At 47.3% G+C, this 21268-nt stretch overlaps 1 protein-coding gene across 1 annotated transcript in view; it reads right to left on the reverse strand.

Annotated features, from left to right (window-relative positions):
- Positions 1 to 21268, reverse strand: part of Cdc42bpb (CDC42 binding protein kinase beta) — a 78437-nt gene that overhangs the window by 35021 nt on the left and 22148 nt on the right. The window contains exon 2 of the mRNA XM_059279033.1: positions 2067 to 2158. Coding sequence (XP_059135016.1) covers positions 2067 to 2158 — 92 coding nt within the window. The remainder of the gene's footprint in view (positions 1 to 2066; positions 2159 to 21268) is intronic.

A 21268-nucleotide genomic window follows, 5' to 3' on the forward strand; every position in this document is an offset into this window, starting at 1 on the left:
TGGGGGCGGTGGTGGCGGTAGAAGTTGCAAGGCCAAGGGGCTGAAGAGAAGGCTCAGCAGTTAAGAACTGCTCTTGCAGAGGACCCAGGTTCTGTTCCCAGCACCCATACCAGGCAATTCCAGTTTGAGGAGATCTGACACCCTCTGGCCCCCATGGGTACCTGCATGCAGGCAGTGCACATAAATTCATATAGCCTTACATATAACATACATGTAACCAAAGTAATAAAATCTTTAAAACAAAAAGATAGCCAGATATGGTAGCACACACCTTTAATCCCAGTACTCAGAGGCAGGTGGATCTCTGTGAGTTTGAGGCCAGCCTGGTCTACAGAGAGAGTTCCAGGACAGCCAGGGCTACATAGTGACACCACTCGTCAAACACAAAAAATGAAAAAGAAGAAGAAAACGTTTCAAGGCCTTCCAGAGGCTCTGGGCTAAGCCCAGCATCACAGAGAGAAGGAGAGAGGGGAGAAGACAGAGGAGGGCAGGCCCAGCCTGGAAGGAGATTTGGTTCTCTTATCCTGGGAGAAGCCTATACTGCTAAGTGCTATCTCTGAAACTCAATAAAACCCGAGCTTTGCAATAAGTTCTCAACACCCTTCCTGTAAAGTGTTACACACACTGGTACACACACGATGGGCATACACTGTAACTATCCTGGCAGTAAAGGAATTTCCCTTCTTTCACCCCCTATTAACCCTGCTCCCATCTGACGTGCCCTCCCTCCGGCAGGGACGTTGTGGCTATGGTCGGTTCCTCACCACTGCAGGCCAACAGTGGGCTGGGTAGAAGCTGGCTGAGTTTACCAGACTTTCTCTGAATCTCACTGTTCAACAAACCCACACTCATACATACCATCAAGCAAGCTACTGACCACTTAAGCATTCTGAATTCATGTGGAACTCAGGTTTTTACCTGTGGCTCATTCAAATAAAAAGTTCCCTCCAGTGAAAACGGAAGAATCACTGTCTGGATGTGGCTGAGGTATTGTCGGAGACAGGAGGGACCTTTGGGATGGAGACACTCCGCTGACTGGGTGCTGGTTCCAGAGGCACAGGCCTCCATCAGGCACAAACCATATACTGAGACCTGTGCACTCTGTATGTAATTATCCAGAGCGGGACTAAGACAGGCCTGGAGCTGTGGAAAAGCCACTGGGGACTGGATGCCTTTCTCTCCTTGATGGGAAAGAGCTGAGAGAGGTGGGTCTGGAGAGGAGACACGGGAAAGGAGAGGGAGAAGAATGGGGAGACACAGAGTCCATCACAGCCCAGCAGTAAAGTGGGGGTATCATGAAGAGACCTCCAACACTGAGCTGGTTTAGATTCTGTAGTCAGATGGGACCCCAGAGAGAAGCAGCCACTCTCTAAATTACTTTCCTTCCTTTTTTTTGTTTGCTTTTTTAAATGAGAAAAATGGATCCCCTGTACTACATCGATTGCCTGGCAGCACTCTACAGTAGTGTCCAGTGGGTAATGCCTGATGGGGTCACTGTCAGGCAGAGCACAACGCCCAGCCAGTGTGATGCATCGCCTTGTTACTGTTCGACTGTTCCTCAGTGATGAACATGTACTTCCAAGGCAAGCTAGGGAATCAGGTCAGACCTCACTACAGTGCACAGCCCTGGAGGACCAGAGAAAGGTGCCCGGGACAGACAGAACAGGATCTGACTTAGCCCCTCCTGCAGTTTTAGGAAAATGTCAAGAGCCAGGAATCCCAGCACTTGGGAGGCAAAAACAGAAGGATCAAAAGTTCAGCTACATAGTGAGTTCAAGGCCAGTCTGGGCTATATGAGATCTTGACACCCCGCCCCCCTCCCCCAAAAGGAAAGAAACAAAAAAGGAAAGACAGAGAAGTCAACAAATTGAAAACTTCTATCTCCAAGAAACTATTTTTTAGGGCTCCAAAATATGCAGGGTAATTCACCAATAATAAATTTTGTTTTCTTACTTCTGTTTCTCAGAGTTTACCCACCCAGAGCTTTCCAGATGATGCCAGTGGACAGCTGCCCAAGAAGTATGGAGCTGGTGCTGCCCAGGCCATGAAGAGGGAGTCCCTCTTACCTCACCAAAAGCCCCTCTTCCAATCACTTTGATGATCTCAAAGTCTTCCCGATGAAGTTGCATGTCCTTGACAAGCTGTGTGAACGGCTTAGCTGTAAGTAAAAAGAAAAATACCAATTTAGTCCAGCACACTAACACTCTATTAAAACATAAACGATGGAGGTACCACACCGCATTATAGGTTTCTCTGAACGTGGATGTTTGTCAACAGTTACACGCTTCAGTATCTACTATAGCAAATACCATTGCTGTGAAAAGCTCCTGGTTTAAAAAAAACCCCAAAACTAAATTTCCTGGTCAGATCCAAGGTTGGTCCACTGAGAGAGCAACTGGCATGTCCCCAAACATCATAAGGGACAGTTCTGCCGAATGATCACAGAGTGCTGGGTGGGGTGTTTCTGTGGTCCCTACTTGTGTGATACAGGAACTATGGGACAGCTATGGAAACAGGAGACTCCTGCAGGACAGTGAGACTCAAAGATGCCTTTAGCATTCTCAGGGAGCTGTAAATGGTCCTTGGTAAGACAGGCGATCTCTGCTGGTGACATCTGCCAGTCAGACACTTCATGTTACTATGTATTCCTCACACCAACTCTTTAGAGTAACTCTATTACTGTCCATGTTTTATAGATGAGTAAATAGCTGGGTTTTTGGAAGGTGTAGTACTGGGATGAAGTGTTCCCCCAAAATGTGACTTTATTTGGAAACAATGTCTTCACCAATATAACCAAGTTAACATGAAGTCATATACTGTAACAGGGTGGGCCCTAACAGGGTAGGCCCTAAAGCCAACAAGACTCACCGGTGTTCTTATAGGAAGACAATTTGGACAGAGGCAGGAAGGAGAAATAGCCACATGAAAACAGAAGATGGAGGGTGAGAGCCCCAAACCAGTTAATACCATGGAACACTGGTAGCCACTAGGAGCTGGAGCAGGCAAACAAGTTCCTCCCTGAGCCTTCAAGGAAACCATAGACCATACCGTGACTGTGGCCTTTTAGCCTTTACGCTGTCACTTTAAGCACCGCCCCCCACCTCCACCAGTATGACAATGCATGGTCATCCCAGGAAACTCACACAGAGAGGTGCTCATTTCTCCCAGGACATAGTAAATGCCACGAACAAGGCTGGACTGCGGCTCTAGAGAAGTGTGCTCTTGACCAGTCTCCCTCCTGCCCGGTCTGCCCACCTGGCAAGTAGGCTGGTTGCAGACGCCTGCCTGCTTTCACTGTCAGACCCAAACCCACATTTCTATTTGGCTTAATCACTAGAGGTTTCTTTTTCTTTCTTCTCCTTTTTTTTGTTTGTTTGTTTGAGACAGGGTTTCTCTATGTGACCCTGACTGTCCTGGAACTCACTCTATAGACCACGTTGTCCTCCAACTCAGAGATCCACCTGCCTCTGCCTCCTGAGTGCTGGGATTAAAGGTGTGCACCACCGCCGCCCGGCTACTCTAAGGTTTCTAGAACATTAGGTGGTTGGGAAACTGAGCAAATTAATATCTAAAACTAGCTCTGTCAAAATGAATAACATGATATTTTAAAAACTTTACACTGACGTCCACATTGTTGACCGTACTTCTCTCTGTTCTTCCTTACACAGGTGCTCAGTACTATTAAGGTTCAATCACTATTGTTTGCTGTTCCCAGCAACAACAGACTGGAAGCAACAGAAGACTCTGGGCTTTCCTCAGAGGCTGAGCAGTGGACTCTAGAACGCCAGCAGCATAGAGTTCAGAAAACAGAATACACAAAGCCTGGATTTTAAGGCCAGTCTAACAGGAAAACCCTCGTTAGAACTTAAAGGGTCATCTACAGTTCGTGCTTGTTTCTTTCAAATATCACCAAAAATAACCACTCTTAAAATCCCCGAGGGAAACAATCTTTCAGACAGCCACTGGACACCACCTCTTGGTTTCGTTTAGGGGAAACCACACAGCACCTTCCACTCTAGTGAGGAGAAACAGGGGACCGGATTTCTGTTATAAACCAGGAGAAAAAGGTGTCTGGGAAGGGAAGGGTGCCGGTCACCTACCCACAAGCCACCCGAGAGCACAAATGCAAACAGCAGAGGCCTTCTGGACCCCACCGAACCAGGCGCACAAGCTTGAGGGCCGTCACATAAGCAGCGCGTCCGTCACACACTCGGGGAGCAAAGGAAATTCCACCCACAAAAGTCTCACGTGTACTGAACTGGTCCACATTGCCACTTCAGTTCTTGTTCCTGGACTAACCGACTGCTTACAAACCTCTGCTCCATTTTTATTTTACTTGTGATTTTCATGTTTTACATCAGTTAATGATCGCTTTAGTAGACTTATGAGTTGAGTCTACTGAATACATTTTTGTTTTGTTTTGTTTTGTTTTTAGAAACAGGGTTTCTCCATGTAGTTTTGGTGCCTGTCCTGGATCTCGCTCTGTACACCAGGCTGGCCTCGAACTCACAGAGATCCGCCTGCCTCTGCCTCCCAAGTGCGGGGATTAAAGGCGTCCGCCGCCGCCGCCGCCGCCGCCACCACCACCACCACCACCACCACTGGGCTGAATACATTCATTTTAATAAATATTATTTTCATAGAGTGAATAAATTTACAATAATCATTTGCATACACACTAACTTTTTATTATTTTAATTAATTTTGAGGATGAAATTCCTGGACTCTCCAAAGAACACATAAATGTTTTATAGCTCCTAAGATGCCTTCCCAAGCAAACCTAACCCAGACCACACTCTCAATACCACAGCTCTCAGATGCTACCTGGAGAGCTGACACCCTCCAGTGAGCTGTGTAAGTGAGCCACTGGGGTGCTCTGTACCCCACTACACGCTGCTCTTCCTGCTGGGCACGGAACTGCTTTACCTTCATTCTGTCAAGACATAACGGCTGTAAATGAAATTCTTCTACACTGTGGCCTTTTTTTAATGACACTAATTTTCATTTTATAAAGTGTTTAAGGAAAATCATATTTATATATTTATTTATTTTGGTTTTGAGACAGGGCAAAAAATTATCTTAATAAATTTTAATTGGTTCTTTTTCTTCCTATCATTTTATTAAGGTTTAGAAAACCAATTAATCCTTTGAAGATCCTATTTAATCCTATTTTCTGTTAAATGGCTTTCAAAACCATTTAATCCTTTATGCCACCTACTGTTCATCTCTTAGCAGGTGTGAAATGCAGATTTTAATGCTTGTTTCTAACCACCCACATGTGTCTAAGTAGTCTGAACATGATTTGCCTAATTCTGTTCAATTCTCCCTTCTCAGGCAGAAGCTACCCTCACTGTGGGGTCCAGAGAAAAGCTCCAGCCTCCACCACAGACTCAGATCATGATGCCTGGTAACAACCCGGCGCCTGTGCCACCTTAGAGGTCACTCAACGCTCTAGGGAATGAATAGATTTCTTCTCTCTGCACACATTTCTTCTCTCTGAGTCCTTCCCAGGGCTCAGCGGTTGTATCCGCTGGAGCCCACACCCAGGCTGTCCCCTCCAGGTCACTCCCTCTCTTCAGGCCACCCTTCCACATCCCCGCCCTAAGGTCACTTAACTGTCTTGTCAAGCTTTCCTTCTACCCTTTGACCAAACTTTTGTCTGTTGCTTGTGCATTTCAACAGTCCTGCCCAGGTATCCTCAAAAGGCTGACATGGAGTTATCAGGGTCAGCCTGATAAACTGGACAGAAACAAACCTAAGAGGAGAATGAGACAAGGTAGAGGAAGTTCAAGAGTAAAACCAGGAAATCAATGTAAACAAAGTGAGACACACAATGGCAGCCTGGAAGGAAAGCCCTTGAGGGTTTATCTAGCACTTTCTTTCTTTCTTTTTTTAATTTATTTTACATGCATTGGTGTGAAGGTATCAGATTCCCTGGAACTGGAGTTACAGACAGTTGTGAGCTGCCATGTGGGTGCCAGGAATTGAACTCGGGTTCTCTGAAGAGCAGCAGTGCTCCTAACCACTGATCCACCTCTCAGCCTCATCTAGCACTTTCTTTAGGCCAAAACATAAAGGAGGCAGAGCTCACACTCTGGGTGACAGAGCAATGAAGACTTCTGTCCTGGGGAGAGGCTGAGGAAGGGGGGGTGAGCTGGTGTAGACTTGGGAGTGATCACGTAAATGCACCAACCTAGACACAGTCGGTGGAAGGACAGGAAGGAAGTGGGAGTGTGTGGGGGAATCCGATAGGGTCAGCATGACTCCCCACTTCCATCATATACACAGACAGTGAGATCCTGTCTCAAATATACACTGAGGTAGAGACAGACAGACAGACATACAAAAATGAGCACAGACATAATGAGTGTACACAGACATCTGATCAAGCTCTATCTCCCGAGGGCCATAGAAACAGAAACTCCCAACAAAAAATGAGCTCCTAATACCAGGTTTCAGTTTCTCAATATCCTCCAAAGGAGCCAGTCTCCTCAGGCAAGCCAGAGCACCCTGTAGTGTGAAGACAAGCTCAAGGAAAGACGGTCCACAACGGTAACAAACCCAACAACACACACCGCAAACCACGGAGTTGGTACTGACATCAATAAGTTCTTCAAGCCTGGCGGTGGTGGCGCACACCTTTAATCCCAGCACTCAGGAGGCAGAGCTAGGCGGATCTCTGAGTTCGAGGCCAGCCTGGTCTACAGAGTGAGTTCCAGGAAAGGCGCAAAGCTACACAGAGAAACCCTGCCTCGAAAAACCAAAAAAAAAAAAAAAAAAAAAAAAAAGTGGGAACAGCCACACTCGTCAGATGAACACTGCCACTAATGCCTCAAGAGAAGACCAGGACAACTTAGATGGGTCCCAGTCCTGGAGGAGCGGGATGCACCTGGACACCTCGGGGACCAGAGCACACATCCCAGCAACCTGATGAGCAAGGAGCATGACTTACTGAAGTGGAAGATTCAGTGATGTCAGGCTGGGATGAGAGAGGCAGAGAATGCCCCCAGAACCACAAAATCAAGCAACAAAAGTTAACGCTACAGGGCTTTCAGGTGTAAAGGGGACAAAGTGATTGTCTTTTCTTACAGTATTTGTGGAGGTTTGAATAGGTGTGGCCCCCACAGACTCATGTGTTTGAATGCTTGGCCCACGTTAGGAGGTGTGGCCTTGCTGGAGTAGGTGTGGCCCTGTTGGAGTGGGTGTGGTCCTGTTGGAGTAGGTGTGGCCCTGTTGGGATGGGTGTGGCCCTGTTGGAGTAGGTGTGGCCCTGTTGGAGTGGGTGTGGCCCTGTTGGAGTAGGTGTGTTGCTGTGGGGTTTTAGGTCTACTATGCTTAAGCTATGCCCAGTGTAGTACAATCTGCTGCTGCCTGCAGATCAAGATGTAGAACTCTCATCTCCTTCTCTAGCACCACATCTGCCTGTCTGCCTGCATACTGCCATGTTTCTCTCGATGACAATAATGGACATTAAATCTCTGAAACTGTAAACCAGCCCCAATTAAATGTTTTCCTTTTAAAAGCTGCTGTGGTCATGGTGTTTGTTCACAGCAACAGAAACCCTAAGACAGCATTCTACTGCTGTTTTGTACTTAAAAAAAAAAAAAAAACAAAAAAATCTGAACACTAGGGCTGGAAAGATGGCTCAGCATTTGAGAGCACTTCTTCTTGCAGAGGAGCCGAGTTCAATACGCAGGACCTACACGGTAGCTCATAACCATCAGTAACTCCAGGGGATCCGATGCACTCTTCTACAGTCTGCAGGTACCAGGTATTCATTCAAGCAGTACACATACTTACATGCAGGCAAAACATACGTACATATAAAATAAAAATAATCATATCTTTATTTAAAACATATTTTCCTCAGGTGGTGGTAGCGCACGCCTTTAATCCCAGTACTCAGGAGGCAGAGGCAGGTGGATCTCTGTGAGTTCAAGGCCAGCCTGGTCTACAAAGTGAGTCCCAGGACAGCCAGGGCTACACAGAGAAACCCTGTCTCAAACAGAACTATTTCTGTGAATGTGCAGCCTGCATGTGTCTGTGTCCACACATGTGCAGTCCCCAGAAGAGTCCAGAAGACAGTGTCAGATCCCCTAGAACTGAAGTTACAGAGGGTTGTGAGCTGCCGTGTGGGGATTCGGAACGGAACCCTGGTCCTCTGAAGAGCAGCAGCCATCTTCCCAGCTCACACAACACAGGTTAAAAAAGGCAGACGTTCTGGTGACGGCACTGACTCTCCCGGTGAGACCCACACATTATAAATGGAGCAGGAAGACCACATGCAACAATTCTAAGTTTCAAGAACAGAACTGTATGAGGTGCAGAGACGAACACCTGTAACCCAAGACTCAGGAGGCAGAGACATTACGATGGGTTACACAGAGAGACTGTCTTACAAACAAACCACAACAGAGCTTTCTTGCACAGTCTATCAATACCTATCTATATCTAAACACTAAATGCTGCCAGGTCAGTAAATACCCACAGGGACCCTGCAAGTACAGGACCGCGAGGGATGGGCACTCACAGCTTTAACTTAGAGCCCATGATGGCTCACTCCAGTACCAGCGCTCTCAGCCTTAGACTCCAGGAGCCCTGAAACACTCCCACACACCAAGACCCCCCTTCACAAAGTGAACTTGGAGTCTAGGTCTACCTCCCATGGGTTAACCACTGCTTTCTCCCCAGTACAGCCACAAACTGGTCACACTGACAAGCCACCAAAAAGAGATTTACCTCTCTGTATGGAAGGCTTACACTGCCACGTCTACTCAGCTAGACTTGCTATTATTTCTCTAAACCACACTGAATTTTTCCTCTTTTTGCAGAGCTAGAGGCCAAATCTAGAGTCCCAGGCAAGTGTTCTACACTGAGCTGTAGATCTCTATTGACCCTCTGAACTTCTCTTGTTGCCCAAAAGGCAATGAATTCATCAGTCAAGATACCTACTATGAAGCCAGGCAGTGGTGGCACATGCCTTTAATCCTAGCACTCGGGAGGCAGAGGCAGGAGGATCTCTGTGAGTTCGAGGCCAGCCAGGTCTACAAAGCGAGTTCCAGGATACCTACTATGGCTCAGTAAATAATACTGCTTGCTGGGCAGGCATGGCTCTGTGTGACCCAGCAGAGGGGGTAGAGACAGGCAGGTCCTAGGAATTTAATGACCAGACAGTCAACCTAGCCAAAAAGGCAAACTTCCACTTCAACGAGAGACCCAGTCTCAAGGCAAAAAGGCACAGAGCAATAGAGGAGAACCCTTGATATCCTCCTCTGGCCTTTCATGTTCACACACAGGCACACTCCCACGAGAACATACACACACAAAGAGGAACTACTGATAAACGAGATCCAAACTATAAGAAAGACTGAAGCCCAATGTTCCTGTAGACAAGAAAGCTCTGCCGGGAAGAACTAGGGGAGGCAAAGGGAAGAGCTGACAGAAACATAGGAGACACAGGGAGCCTGGCTCCCTTCAGGAGACGTAGGGTGGCCGCCTGGCACATGGGCGGCTTCTTGAAGGCACCTGCTCCTAGTGAGGGCACAAAAGATTAATACTCACCATAGGAGTTCTGAAAACTGTGCTCAAATGATAAAAATGGCACTCACTGTACAGATAACTAGATATTTGTAAAATGACAGCCACCTGCCTCCCAGGCAGGCAACTACAAATCTTCCACCATGACCATGAGCTAGAGAGAACTGACCTGACTCTTCCAAGACGCCCCAGCGGCACCTGCCTCTAGCTCCCTACCCGAGAACCCTCCCACCCAGCGGACGTGGACTCAGACCTGCAACACTCTTAGTGAGCAAACAGTAAATGTGAACTATGCTCAACATGAGACTTCAGAATAAAGAGGAAGCTTTTTAACAGTGAGTCAGGAGCCAAGCCACCTACAAGCTTGGGCAGTGAAAGTCCACTGGGGCAGGGAGGCTGAGCTGAGTCAACACCAGATGGGAAACCTTCATTCCAGCAGTATACAGTCATGGGAGGGACGCCTATGCCCCTATGAAGCCATTCACACCTAATTTCCAGACCAATTCAGGCCTCTCACTGGCTGAACTCCATGTCTGTCAGGTCCCTTCTCCCCACTCACATCCACTTGGTTGAAGTTGCTTTGTTCTTACAGAAACAAGCCCCTCCCCCGTCACCTCACCTAGCAGTGTCCTGACTTCCTGCTGGAAGATGGTGCACCCTACTTGAACCCTCTAAGGAGGCAGTAATCCCAGCCACATGCAGCACTGTCCCAGGGAGGTGAGAGCAAGAACTTACGCAGGAACCCGGAGGCAGGAATTGAAGCAGAGGCCATGGAGGATGGTGCTTACTGACTTGCTCTCCATGGCTCGCTCAGCCTGCTTGCTCCTGCCCCCCCCCCCCAAGACAGGGTTTCTCTGTGTAGCTTTGCGCCTTTCCTGGATCTCGCTCTGTAGACCAGGCTGGCCTCGAACTCAGAGATCCGCCTGCCTCTGCCTCCCGAGTGCCGGGTTTAAAGCCGTGCACCTGGCATCTTCAGCCTGCTTTCTTATAGAACACAAGACCACCTGCCCAGGGATGGCACTATCTACAGCGGGCTGGACCCTCCCACATCAACCAATAATCAAGAAAATGCCCACTGGTCTTGCCTACAGGCCAATCTGATGTTGGCATTTTCTCAGCTGAGGTTCCTTCTTCCCAGATGGCCCAGCTCCGTTAAGCTGACAAAACCCTAACCAGTTCACCTGGCCCACAGCATCTGCTGGGAGAAGGTAGAGATTTAGTAACTAGAAGCCAGGATGCTTTCCCTGAACTCTGTCTCCCCGGGGGTTCTGCCAGCTAACCAAAGACGCGCTGAAAAGGGCCCAGAGGCCCACGGTGCCCTGAGTACAAACTGACAGCTTTTTGGTGTCAGCAAGACAGCTGGGTGGGGAAAAGTGCTTGCTGCAGGCTGGCTGATGACCTGAGTTTAATCCTTGGAACCCTCACAGTGGAAAGAGAGAACCAACTCTTACAGGCTGTCCTCTGACCTCCATATGCACTCTGTGGTCTGCACCATAACCAGCCAAACACACACAAAATAAGTAAACAAATGTTAAATAACAACAAAACACTGGTAGTTTAGAAGTGGAATGCTCGAGTCTGGAGCAGCAAGGGCGGCAGCACTCAGGAAGTTGTGACTTACAATGCTTTAGACACCCCAACCTGTGTGTATGTGTGCACGTGCACTTGTGTGTGCAAGCGTGTGCATGCATGAGTGTTTGCATGTGTGAGTGTGCGCGCTCTCACATGTGCACGCACACTCATTAGTGGACGGATGAGTGGAGGCCACTTTGATTCTTTCACTGAACCTGGAGCTCCGCTTTGTCTAGACTAGCTGGCCAGAGGCCTCAGGGATCCACCTGTCTCTCTGCCCCGCCAGCACCGGAGCTACAGGCATGTGTCACCACACCCTGCTTGTCACAGGTGCTGAGAACTCAGGTCCTCACATTGCACTGAGCCATCCTCCCAGCCCGGAAACCCTGTGGTAAGAGGCCCTCAGTGTCATCCTCACGGACGCTCACTGGGTGGGGAGTGGAGCCCTCCCAAGAACCTCAACAAGAGAGAGGTACCAGAGGACACAGTAAAGTCCAGTGCCCTGCTGCTTTGGGGGAAATGGGACAAAATATTTTGGAAAATATGTACTTTTTCCTGTAGCAAGTATTTATGTATATATATATATTGAGACAGAGTTTCTCTGTGTAGTGTTGGCTGTTCTGGAACTTGCTCTGTAGACCAGGCTCCACCTGCCTCTGCCTCCCGAGTGCTGCCACCACCGCCCAGTGCAAGTAGAATCTTTAATGTAAGAGCTTTGATACTGTTTTGTTTAACCTTGTTTTTGTTTGTTTGGTTTTGGTTTTTTTTTGTTTATTTTTTTGGTTTTTTTTTGAGACAAGGTTTCTCTGTATAGTTTTGAGCCTTTCCTGGAACTCACTTGGTAGCCCAGGCTGGCCTCGAACTCACAGAGATCCGCCTGGCTCTGCCTCCCGAGTGCTGGGATTAAAGGTGTGCGCCACCACTGCCCGGCGTTGTTTAACCTTGTTTTACAAAGACAGACATGGGGCAAAACTTGAGCTAAGCATGGAAAGGAAACACAAGTGTGGAACAACCTGCCATGGAAATGACACAGCCTGTGAGCAGATGTGAATCAAAGTGCACATACACTTTGCTACCCGCCCCAACCACCAGCAATGTGGCTGAACCACAGCGTCCCCACCTGACAGGTAGACAACTAAGGGCTGTGGCCACATCACACAGGAAACAGCAGAGCTTCAACCTCAGGCCAAGACTAAATCAAAGATCTGACTGTGTCGGTCCCTGGGGGCCACCTTCTCCCAGGCACCCGGTACTGTTCTCAGGGGACAGGCTAGGACAGTCCAAGCAGAGGTGAAGGCTAGATGGTCACATCCCTGTCACAAGGGCCTTTCCAGTTAGCTTCCGACGAATTTCCCCACAGCCACCTTCCTGCTTTGGGGTTCAACAGCCAAGACACAAGGGGGAAAGAAAGTCTTGTTTCTGTTACCCTGCGACACCAACTCATTCCAAAATGTAATCCAGTAAGAGAATCTTGAATTCACCATGCCGTTTGTCTGTTTCTTTCACTTAGTATTGGGAATGAAGAGCTTAATGGTGGAGAACAGATCCTAAAACCATTCCTCCTCCAGAAGGAAGCAGCTGTGGTTTCTTGTCCTTTCTCCACTACATAATTTTCCAGGCCTTTCCCCAAACTCTGAAATTAAAAGAACCAGCTCTGCACGCTGAGAGAACTTGGGGTCTTCTGAGGCATCCACCAGCTAACTGGCAAATCACCTTTGCTGAAACAGTGTGTTCTAGTGGAGACACAGAGACAAAGGGCCCTGGTTTATCCCAATTTAATCATCCCCCTTAACATCTAATCTGAGAAACAAAGTCTTCCAGTCCAGATTTAACTCTGCCCACATTTACTAAGGAAAGCCCTTGGGGGACTTTTTATGTGATATCCTCCCAGGATGGCGTAAGATGGATGTACAGCACACACAGTTTTTTAAAGCCAGAACCTGGGGTTATCTGGTAGTGGCAGATTCCACAGCATGCTCAACAGAGTCATTTTGGATCTTGTACCATGGAGTGTAATCTATTTGCAGGTGAGCAAGACAGACTAGCAGGAGCACTGCAGATACAGTTTTCTAATCCCAATATTATTGGGAATGAAGTACCTCAAATTGTGGTGACTGACCCATTCCCCCACCCTCAAGTTCTATGCAATCACTTTACAGACAAAAAGCAATACAGGTCAGTTCCCCAGAGCAAATGGACAGATCTAGCACGCAGACAGAACCTAGGACAATGCCTGTCTCCAGGGCAGCAACATGGGAAATGAACTTAAGTACTGTGCAGGTGCAGGATGAGAAATCCAAACTGAGTTCCTCCTTCCTTCCCAGCACTGGGCTGAGCCATTCTAAACACACAGCGATGCTCCCACACTAGCATGGGCTAGGGCTGCCAAGACAGGAAGGGCATGACACTGAGGAAGGAACTGTCTGCGCTTCTTCCTCCCAGAATGCCTCTGGTCATGAGTTTTCTGTGAATGGAAGACAAAAAGGAGATTCAACTTTGGTTGCTGGGGATATCTGACAGAATACAACTGAAGTCCTCAGGCTCCAATCCTTAAGCCCAAGGGACTCTCTAACATGCTTCTGGTGACAGCAGTGGCAGGCTGAGGACCAAGTGCACTTGCTAAACTGGCAGCCAGAGCACAGACTGCACCGGGAAGGAAGCAGGGAGATTAACCAGGAGGGCATCAACAAACTAAAGTGAACGTGGGTGGTTAGACTTCCGTAATCTGGAAAATCTGAGAATAAGGGGCATGCAAGTCCGTTCAGGGGCTGTCTATTGGTCCTTCTCATGTAGCCAAGCTTCTTCTGGCACCCAAGGGGCTGATCAGCCAAAATCCTGGCCCTCCACCCACACAAGCATTTCTCCAGACCCCACGAACCATTAGCCTGCAAAGACTCATTCAAACTTACAGTCCTTCCTACCTAAAAGACTCGAAAGGCAGGACTCACCTAATATTCTAATAATCGTTTGCTCACGGAATCCTAATTTTTAGGTAAGTAGTAAATCCACTTCACAGCTGACGGCAGTTACTGTTTTCTGAACAATTAGTGTCAGGGATATCACACTGTTATCTTCAAAACCTGAAGGATGGATACTATCTAAGCAGATGGAGGAAATGTGAGGTCTAAGCTCACGGTAACACTTGGTATTTATATCTGTTACCATTTATTTTCATCTTCCACATCCGTGTCTTATATTTCCTGTAACACTAAAATGCTTCCATTTTAAAAGCCAGAGGGGAAATTAGCTCCTGACTTTTTGGTTATTTTTAATGTAATCGTTAGTAAATGACGCATTATCAAAACAGCCTGTGCTGAACTCAGACAATCGACAGTGGCTTCTCACGTACGATGAGCCCGTTCTGAGCGCTGCCCGTCAGAGGGGCCGTGCCTCTTAGCTGAAGGGAAAAGCTTAGCTTCAGGAAATTATCTCACTCTCCTCTAAGCACATCTGGCTGCCACCATCCCAAACCTGTGCAGGAAGCTCTTTGGCTAACACAGGTGCAGCCCAAAGACTCAATTCAGACTAGGAACTCTCTATCAAAAAGGACACACGGTGATGTTCACAGCACCTTTATTTGCGATCATCAAAATCTAAAAACACCCAAATGCTCCCTAACAGGTGAAGGGGCAATCTGTTCTGTTCATATAAATACTATCACTACACTTAAAAAGAGCGGATTACTGTCGGATACACTTGAGTATCTCAGGGGCACCATGTGAAGCTAAAGGTGGGCACAGTAGCTCACGTTGCTCCTGCTGCTGGAGTGGCTGAGGCAGAAATCATCATGGGTTCAAGGCCAGGCTGGGCTACAACCTGTCTCAAAGAGAAAAAAGAAAGTGAGGGGCAAGGGTGCTCACTGGCAAGATGGCCCAGTGAGCAGAGCACTGCCGCCAAGCCGATGGCCAGAGTCAGAAGACTAACAGAGTAGGAGAGAGCCGGCTCCCAACTGATGCTCTGACTTCCGCCCGCCCGCGCACGCACATAAATCAATCACAATGTAATGTGAGGGAGAGCGAGCATGCACTGGGGAGGTGGCTCAGTTGGTATGTCCTTGCTGCCCAAGCTTGAGCACTGAGGTTTGGATCCCAAAACCCATGTTTAAAAACAAAACAAACAACACCAACAACCTATAATTCCAGAGCTGGGGAAACAGAGACAGGAGGATGCCTCAGAGTGTGGCCAGTCAACGTGGCTCAATCAGTGAACACCAGGCTCAGTAACAGCCACGTCTCTAAAGATAAGGTGGGCCAGGCAGGTGGCGCACGCCTTTAATCCCAGCACTGGGAGGCAGAGGCAGGCGGATCTGTGAGTTCGAGGCCAACCTGGTCTACAAAGTGAGTTCCAGGACAGACTCCAAAGCTACACAGAGAAAACCTGTCTCGAAAAACAAACAAACAAACAAAAAAACCAAACAACCAAAAGATAAGGTGGAGTGAGACATGTGTGAACATCCACACAGGAAACCAGGCACAATCTACCACACCCACGTTAATCTCAAAAGCAGACACTGCCCCCCACCATGAGTCCAACAGGAAAGAATGGCCTCTTCAGTAAGGAAGTTGGGGGCAACCTCCTCCAAGAGTTAAAACTAGGAAGCACTTAGAACAAACACTGTTTCCAATCTTGGTAATCTTGAGTTAGGTGACAATTTTAGATATGAAACCAAAAACACAAGCAAAAACAGACAAACTGGATTTCATCAAAACAGCGTGCCAGGAAGCAGACACTCTGAACAGCAGGACAGACACTCTGAACAGCAGGAGGCAGAGGCAGGCAGATCTGTGAATTCAAGGCCAGCCTGGTCTGCACATCAAGTTGTAGAGCAGCCAGGACTGTGGTGGTATTGTGTTCTCCAAAATATTGTGCACCCTAATAAACTTATCTGGGGTCAGAGAACAGAACAGCCACTAGATATAGAGGCTAGAAAATAGTGGCACACACGCCTTTAATCCTAGCATTCCAGAGGCAGAGATCCTGAATTCAAGGCCACATTGGAAATAGCCAGGCATGGTTACTCACGCCTTTAATCCCAGAACTGATGGCAGAAAGCAGAAAGGTATTTAAGGCGTGAGAATAAGGAACTAGAGGCTGGTTAAGCTTTTAGGCTTTTGAGCAACAGTTCAGCTGAGATCTATTTGGATGAGAACTCAGAGGCATCCAGTCTGAAAAAACAGGATCAGCTGATGAACTGGCAAGGTGAGGTGGCTGTGGCTTGTTCTGCTTCTCTGAACTTCCAGCATTCACCCCAATACCTGGCTCCAGGTTTGTTTTTATTAATAAGACTTTTTAAGAGTCATGCTACATCTGGCACCCAACATTTGTGGTACGAATTCACGAAAAAGCCACTTGCCTGTGTGGCCTTGCGGGCCCCAGCTGAGACCCGAGCTACACGTTACCAGTTGTGGTGGCACACTGGTTGGATTTACTGAAGGAGGCAGAGACAGGAGGATCCCTTTGGCCAGGGCGGAGCCACAAACCATGGAGGACCATGGAGGCAGTGGCTGCTGCTCCGAGTTGTGGCTGCTTCTCATTGTGTTGGTGACTGCAGTGATGCTGCTACCTGGGACGAAGGGCTTACTGCTGCTTGTTCAGAGAAGAATTTCCTGGACCATCGTGTTACAAGAAAGCATCGGCAAAGGTCGGTTTGGAAAAGTTTGGCAAGAGCAATGGTGGGGAGAAATTGCTGTGAAGATTTTCTCTTCTAGGGAAGAATGTTCATGGTTCCGAGAAACAGACACTTATCAGACTGTGAGTGCTCCAAACTGCAGAGGAGGAACAAAAAAAAAAAAAAAAAAAAAAGTCTGCAGGGAACCATGACCACACCTAACAGTGACTTTGAAATCTTCAAAAGGATGACGGGACCCAACAAAGATGAATCCATGTGGACTATGGTAAAGCCATTAACACCATGGAAAGATCGACTTTGGACTACAAACTGCTTAGGACAATTTTGAGATGGCTAGCTGAGATGATCCAGCCTGACAGACTACTTGAACAAGGAATTGAAACAAGCCCTGCACTTTCTCATTATGCAGCGACTGGATAAATGATACAGGACTTGACAATTTACCCCAAAATTTTCTTTTCAAGATTCCCTAAAGATGCCTTCACCCCCAGAAAGCAGGAAGTAATTTTAAGAAAATGACACCCACATTCCCAAGATGTGGGATGGGAGGTTTTGGTTGTTTAATAAGTTATGGATATTGTCATTGTTTATGATGGTTGGTTTCAGGTTGTTAATTGTTAATGGTCAGAAAAAAAGCTGAACAAGGAGATTAGAATCAGAGTTTTTGTTAAAAAAAAGAATATAGATTTGAAGTAGATCACTGAATCTACTCTGAGAAAAAAGATAAAGAAATAATAGGGTAAATGGCTAGATCATTGAATCTACTCTAAAAAGAAAAAGGGGAAGATATAAAAATGACAAAAGGTAGACTACTGAATCTATTATGAAAAGAAAAAAGAGAGAATACGGATATAAGATTAAAAGGTCAATTATTGAATCTATTTTTAAAAAGGAACTACTTGTTTTACATAGGATAAGTAATGAAAATTTTTTTGTCTGAGTTTATCAAATATTACTGGACTGGACATTGTTAATATATATAATGAAGTTTTTTGTCTGAATCTGTCAAATGTTAGTAGACTAGACATTGTTAATGTAATTCTTGACTGTATATATTGTATATACTTATTGGATAGTTTTTCTTGTATTAGTTATAAGCTTTTTTTAATTTTAGACAAAAAAGGGGAAATGTGGTGGTATTGTGTTCCCCAAAATATTGTGTACCCTAATAAATTTATCTAGGGTCAGAGAACAGAACAGCCACTAGATACAGAGGCCAGAAAATAGTGGCACACATGCCTTTAATCCTAGCATTCCAGAGGCAGAGATCGTCTTGGATCTCTGTGAGTTTAAAGTCAGTGACTCATGCCTTTAATCCCAGAACTGATGGCAGAAAGCAGAAAGGTATTTAAGGCGTGAGAATGAGGAACTAGAGGCTGGTTAAGCTTTTAGGCTTTTGAGCAACAGTTCAGCTGAGATCTATTTGGATGAGAACTCAGAGGCATCCAGTTTGAGGAAACAGGATCAGCTGAGGAATTGGCGAGGTGAGGTGGCTGTGGCTTGTTCTGCTTCTCTGGTCTTCCAGCGTTCACCCCAATACCTGGCTCCAGGTTTATTTTTATTAATAAGACTTTTTAAGATTTATGCTACACAGGACTACTGTCTCAAAAAGTCAAAAAACAAAACCCAAACAAACAAAACACTATAAGCATAAAAACGTGTTTGAAAGTGTCACTCAGGAACCAATGACAGTAAGCTAGCTTCCCCAATGCAGGAGAGTGAGTCCAGAGGACCAGGAAGCACTCTACCACAGACCTCCACCTCAGACCTTAAAACAAGAGACAGTATTAAGAAAAACGGTGGCACCCATCTATAATTCCGGCATTTAAAAGGCAGAGGCAAGAGACCACAAGTTTGAGGCCAGCCTGGGCTACATAGACTCTGTCTCAAAAAAGCAAAAGGAGGAAGAGGAAGAAGAAGCAGGTGGAGTGGGGCAGTGGAGTCGGGCAGTGGTGTGGGGCAGTGGTGTACTTGTAGTCCCAGACATTTGCAAGGCTGAGCCAAGAGCTCTGGTGAGCACATACCCAAGGCAACATCTCATGGGGGGGGGGGGGGGGGCGGGGACACCAAAAACTGAAAAGGGAGGCTGGGAAGGAAACAATAACCACAGTCAAAAAGCATTTGCAAATCACATAGCTGATAAGGGATTTGTATCTGTGTAGAATATGGAAAAGACTCTCATATAAGACTGAGTAAAAGACAAACACCGTGCCCTAGTTTAAAACTGTGCGAAGGACTTCTCCCTAGCCACACAGAAGCGGTCAACACATACTGGAAGGGAGCACACAGCGAAGTGCAGGGTGCTGTACTTGCTCCTTGGAGCACACGGCTCTTGGTGGGAAGAGGCTCCCGGCCCAGTCCTGCCATCTGGACTCATCTGCAAGCGTCTGGAGATCTAGCAACTGGAAGAGCTATACACAAACACACCTGAGGTAGCTGGACACAGCACAGCTCACAGAGATGGGCAAGTACCAACTTGTTTTTCCTAAACTCAATTATAACCACAAAGCTCAAGCCCATATTTAAAAGCCAAGTCTTGCTGGGCATGGTGGCTGAGGTGGGAAGATGAGGAGGAGTCCATGCCAGCCTGGGCTGCATGAGATCCTTTTTCAAAACAGAGTCCTCACTACCTTCAGCAATGAAGGGTCTCCAGCCAGCAGTCGAATCCTGAGCAGTAGTGATGACTACTGATGCAATGAGCCCATGTGTTTGTTATAGACTCTCTGTGCAAGGGTCCGCTAAGGCCGGCAGGGGAGAGGGGGCTCTAGGAGAACACCACACATTCCTGTTCTCTCTGCTCCCTTGGAGCAAGTCTGAGGTCCTGCCAGTCACCCCTGGCAAAGGGGGCAGTCACCACCTCTAAACTAGTCTACAGCCTCCTACCAGTGGAAGGCGGGACCAGAGAGTGCTCTGGCTGGAGACAGGAAGAAACAAGGCTTCCACACCCCCCCACAGCCTGTGTCTATGTGGTTCCATGAGACAGGAGGTTCCTAGGAAGCTGCCCTATAGCTCTTGGGTGGACATCTGGCCAGCACAAGAAAGGTGAGGGCTAGAGGGAGGGGGGAGTATACCCTTCCAGACAGCTCCCTTTCACTGCAAATTTCCCATCCCATGGAGGGAGGGCCCCAACTAAACCAGAGGAGGTGTCTGGGAAGGTCAAATCAGACCTCATGGTGCAAAGGGAGGACACACCACTAAAGACTGCTGAACAAGCGCCCATGCACACATTCTCCAAGCAGAACCCAGAACCCCATGAGTGCCAGCCCTGTAGCACATGGGACAGCATCTCCAATGGAGGCACTGTCGGGACAACCAGCTCCATGCCCGGCTGAGTTGCTATGAATTCACTCTGTTTATTGCTGGCATTCCTTCTGGGCCATAAAAGTTTTACGAGCTGGTAAAACTTCTGTGCAAACCCTGCAGAGCTAACATGATGGATAGTTTCAGTATTCAGCACAAACTATCTATACTTCCCAAACTTGGTCAGTACCAGCCCAGCCACACTCTGGACTTGACTGCAAGGTCTGTGCAGGTTCTCCTACTGTTCCACATGCGGACTTCCTTCTAGACACAGTGCTACAGAACAAACCTCAGGAAATGAGAAACAACCATTAAAATTCTCCACAAAAAACATTTAATGTTCATTTTATTGAGAATTCTTCTCTAAGACTGTAAATACAGTAAGTAAACGTGCATGCCACCAACAAGAACTACCACAGTAGAAGAGAATAACGGAGAAAGGGGTGGAAGAGAAATGGGCCCTGATTCACGGCAAGGCGCGTTTGAACCTCTAGTACAGCCACTGCCACTGCGATGCTACTGGAGAGAGAGACTAACAACAGTGGTCAGTGTTGAAGCAGAGACCAAGGTGCAACCGCTGACCTACACTACCAACAGGTACATAATCTAGAGCCAAGTGGACAGCCGAGGACTTCCAACCCTGACTCTCCAGTGTCAGCAAAGAGCTGTGTCTAGAGGAAACAACATCACCGAAGAAAACACTGAAATTCTGACCATCCGAAAGAGAGGCCTTCACAGCGTTCTACCACCCACCCCCGGCAACCACATGACCACCAAGCAGGGTCTCTAGATGTGTGTCTCCCTAGTTCCACGTTCTCTAAGTCAACTGAGAACAGAAGACATCTCAATCTTCAGAGGGGAAAAAACCCAAGTGTTAGTTATATGTACGCACACGTGTGCAATGTATGCACACACTGTGGGTATAGACATACATACACACCCATAAGGACGCTAGGAAATATAAAAACAGAATCCAAAAAAAAGTGGTGAGCACAGAAGAGTAGTGGTGGGTGAGTGGGACTCAGCAGCGTGAAGAGCACCAGGAGCCAGAGGGAGGGCAGTCCACATCACACCCGAACCACAGCCCACGCCCACTCACCTGCTCAAGGACGTCCACTGGCCTGCACTCTCACTGGACGCACTCACGGACAAGGGCTTTATAATGGATGACTCGGCCAGCAAAGTTTGTCACTGGTTTTAATTCTTTTTTTTTTTTTTTTTTTTTTTTTT

The sequence above is a fragment of the Peromyscus eremicus genome, chromosome 14 (assembly GCF_949786415.1).
Source record: "Peromyscus eremicus chromosome 14, PerEre_H2_v1, whole genome shotgun sequence".
Classification (NCBI taxonomy): domain Eukaryota; kingdom Metazoa; phylum Chordata; class Mammalia; order Rodentia; family Cricetidae; genus Peromyscus; species Peromyscus eremicus.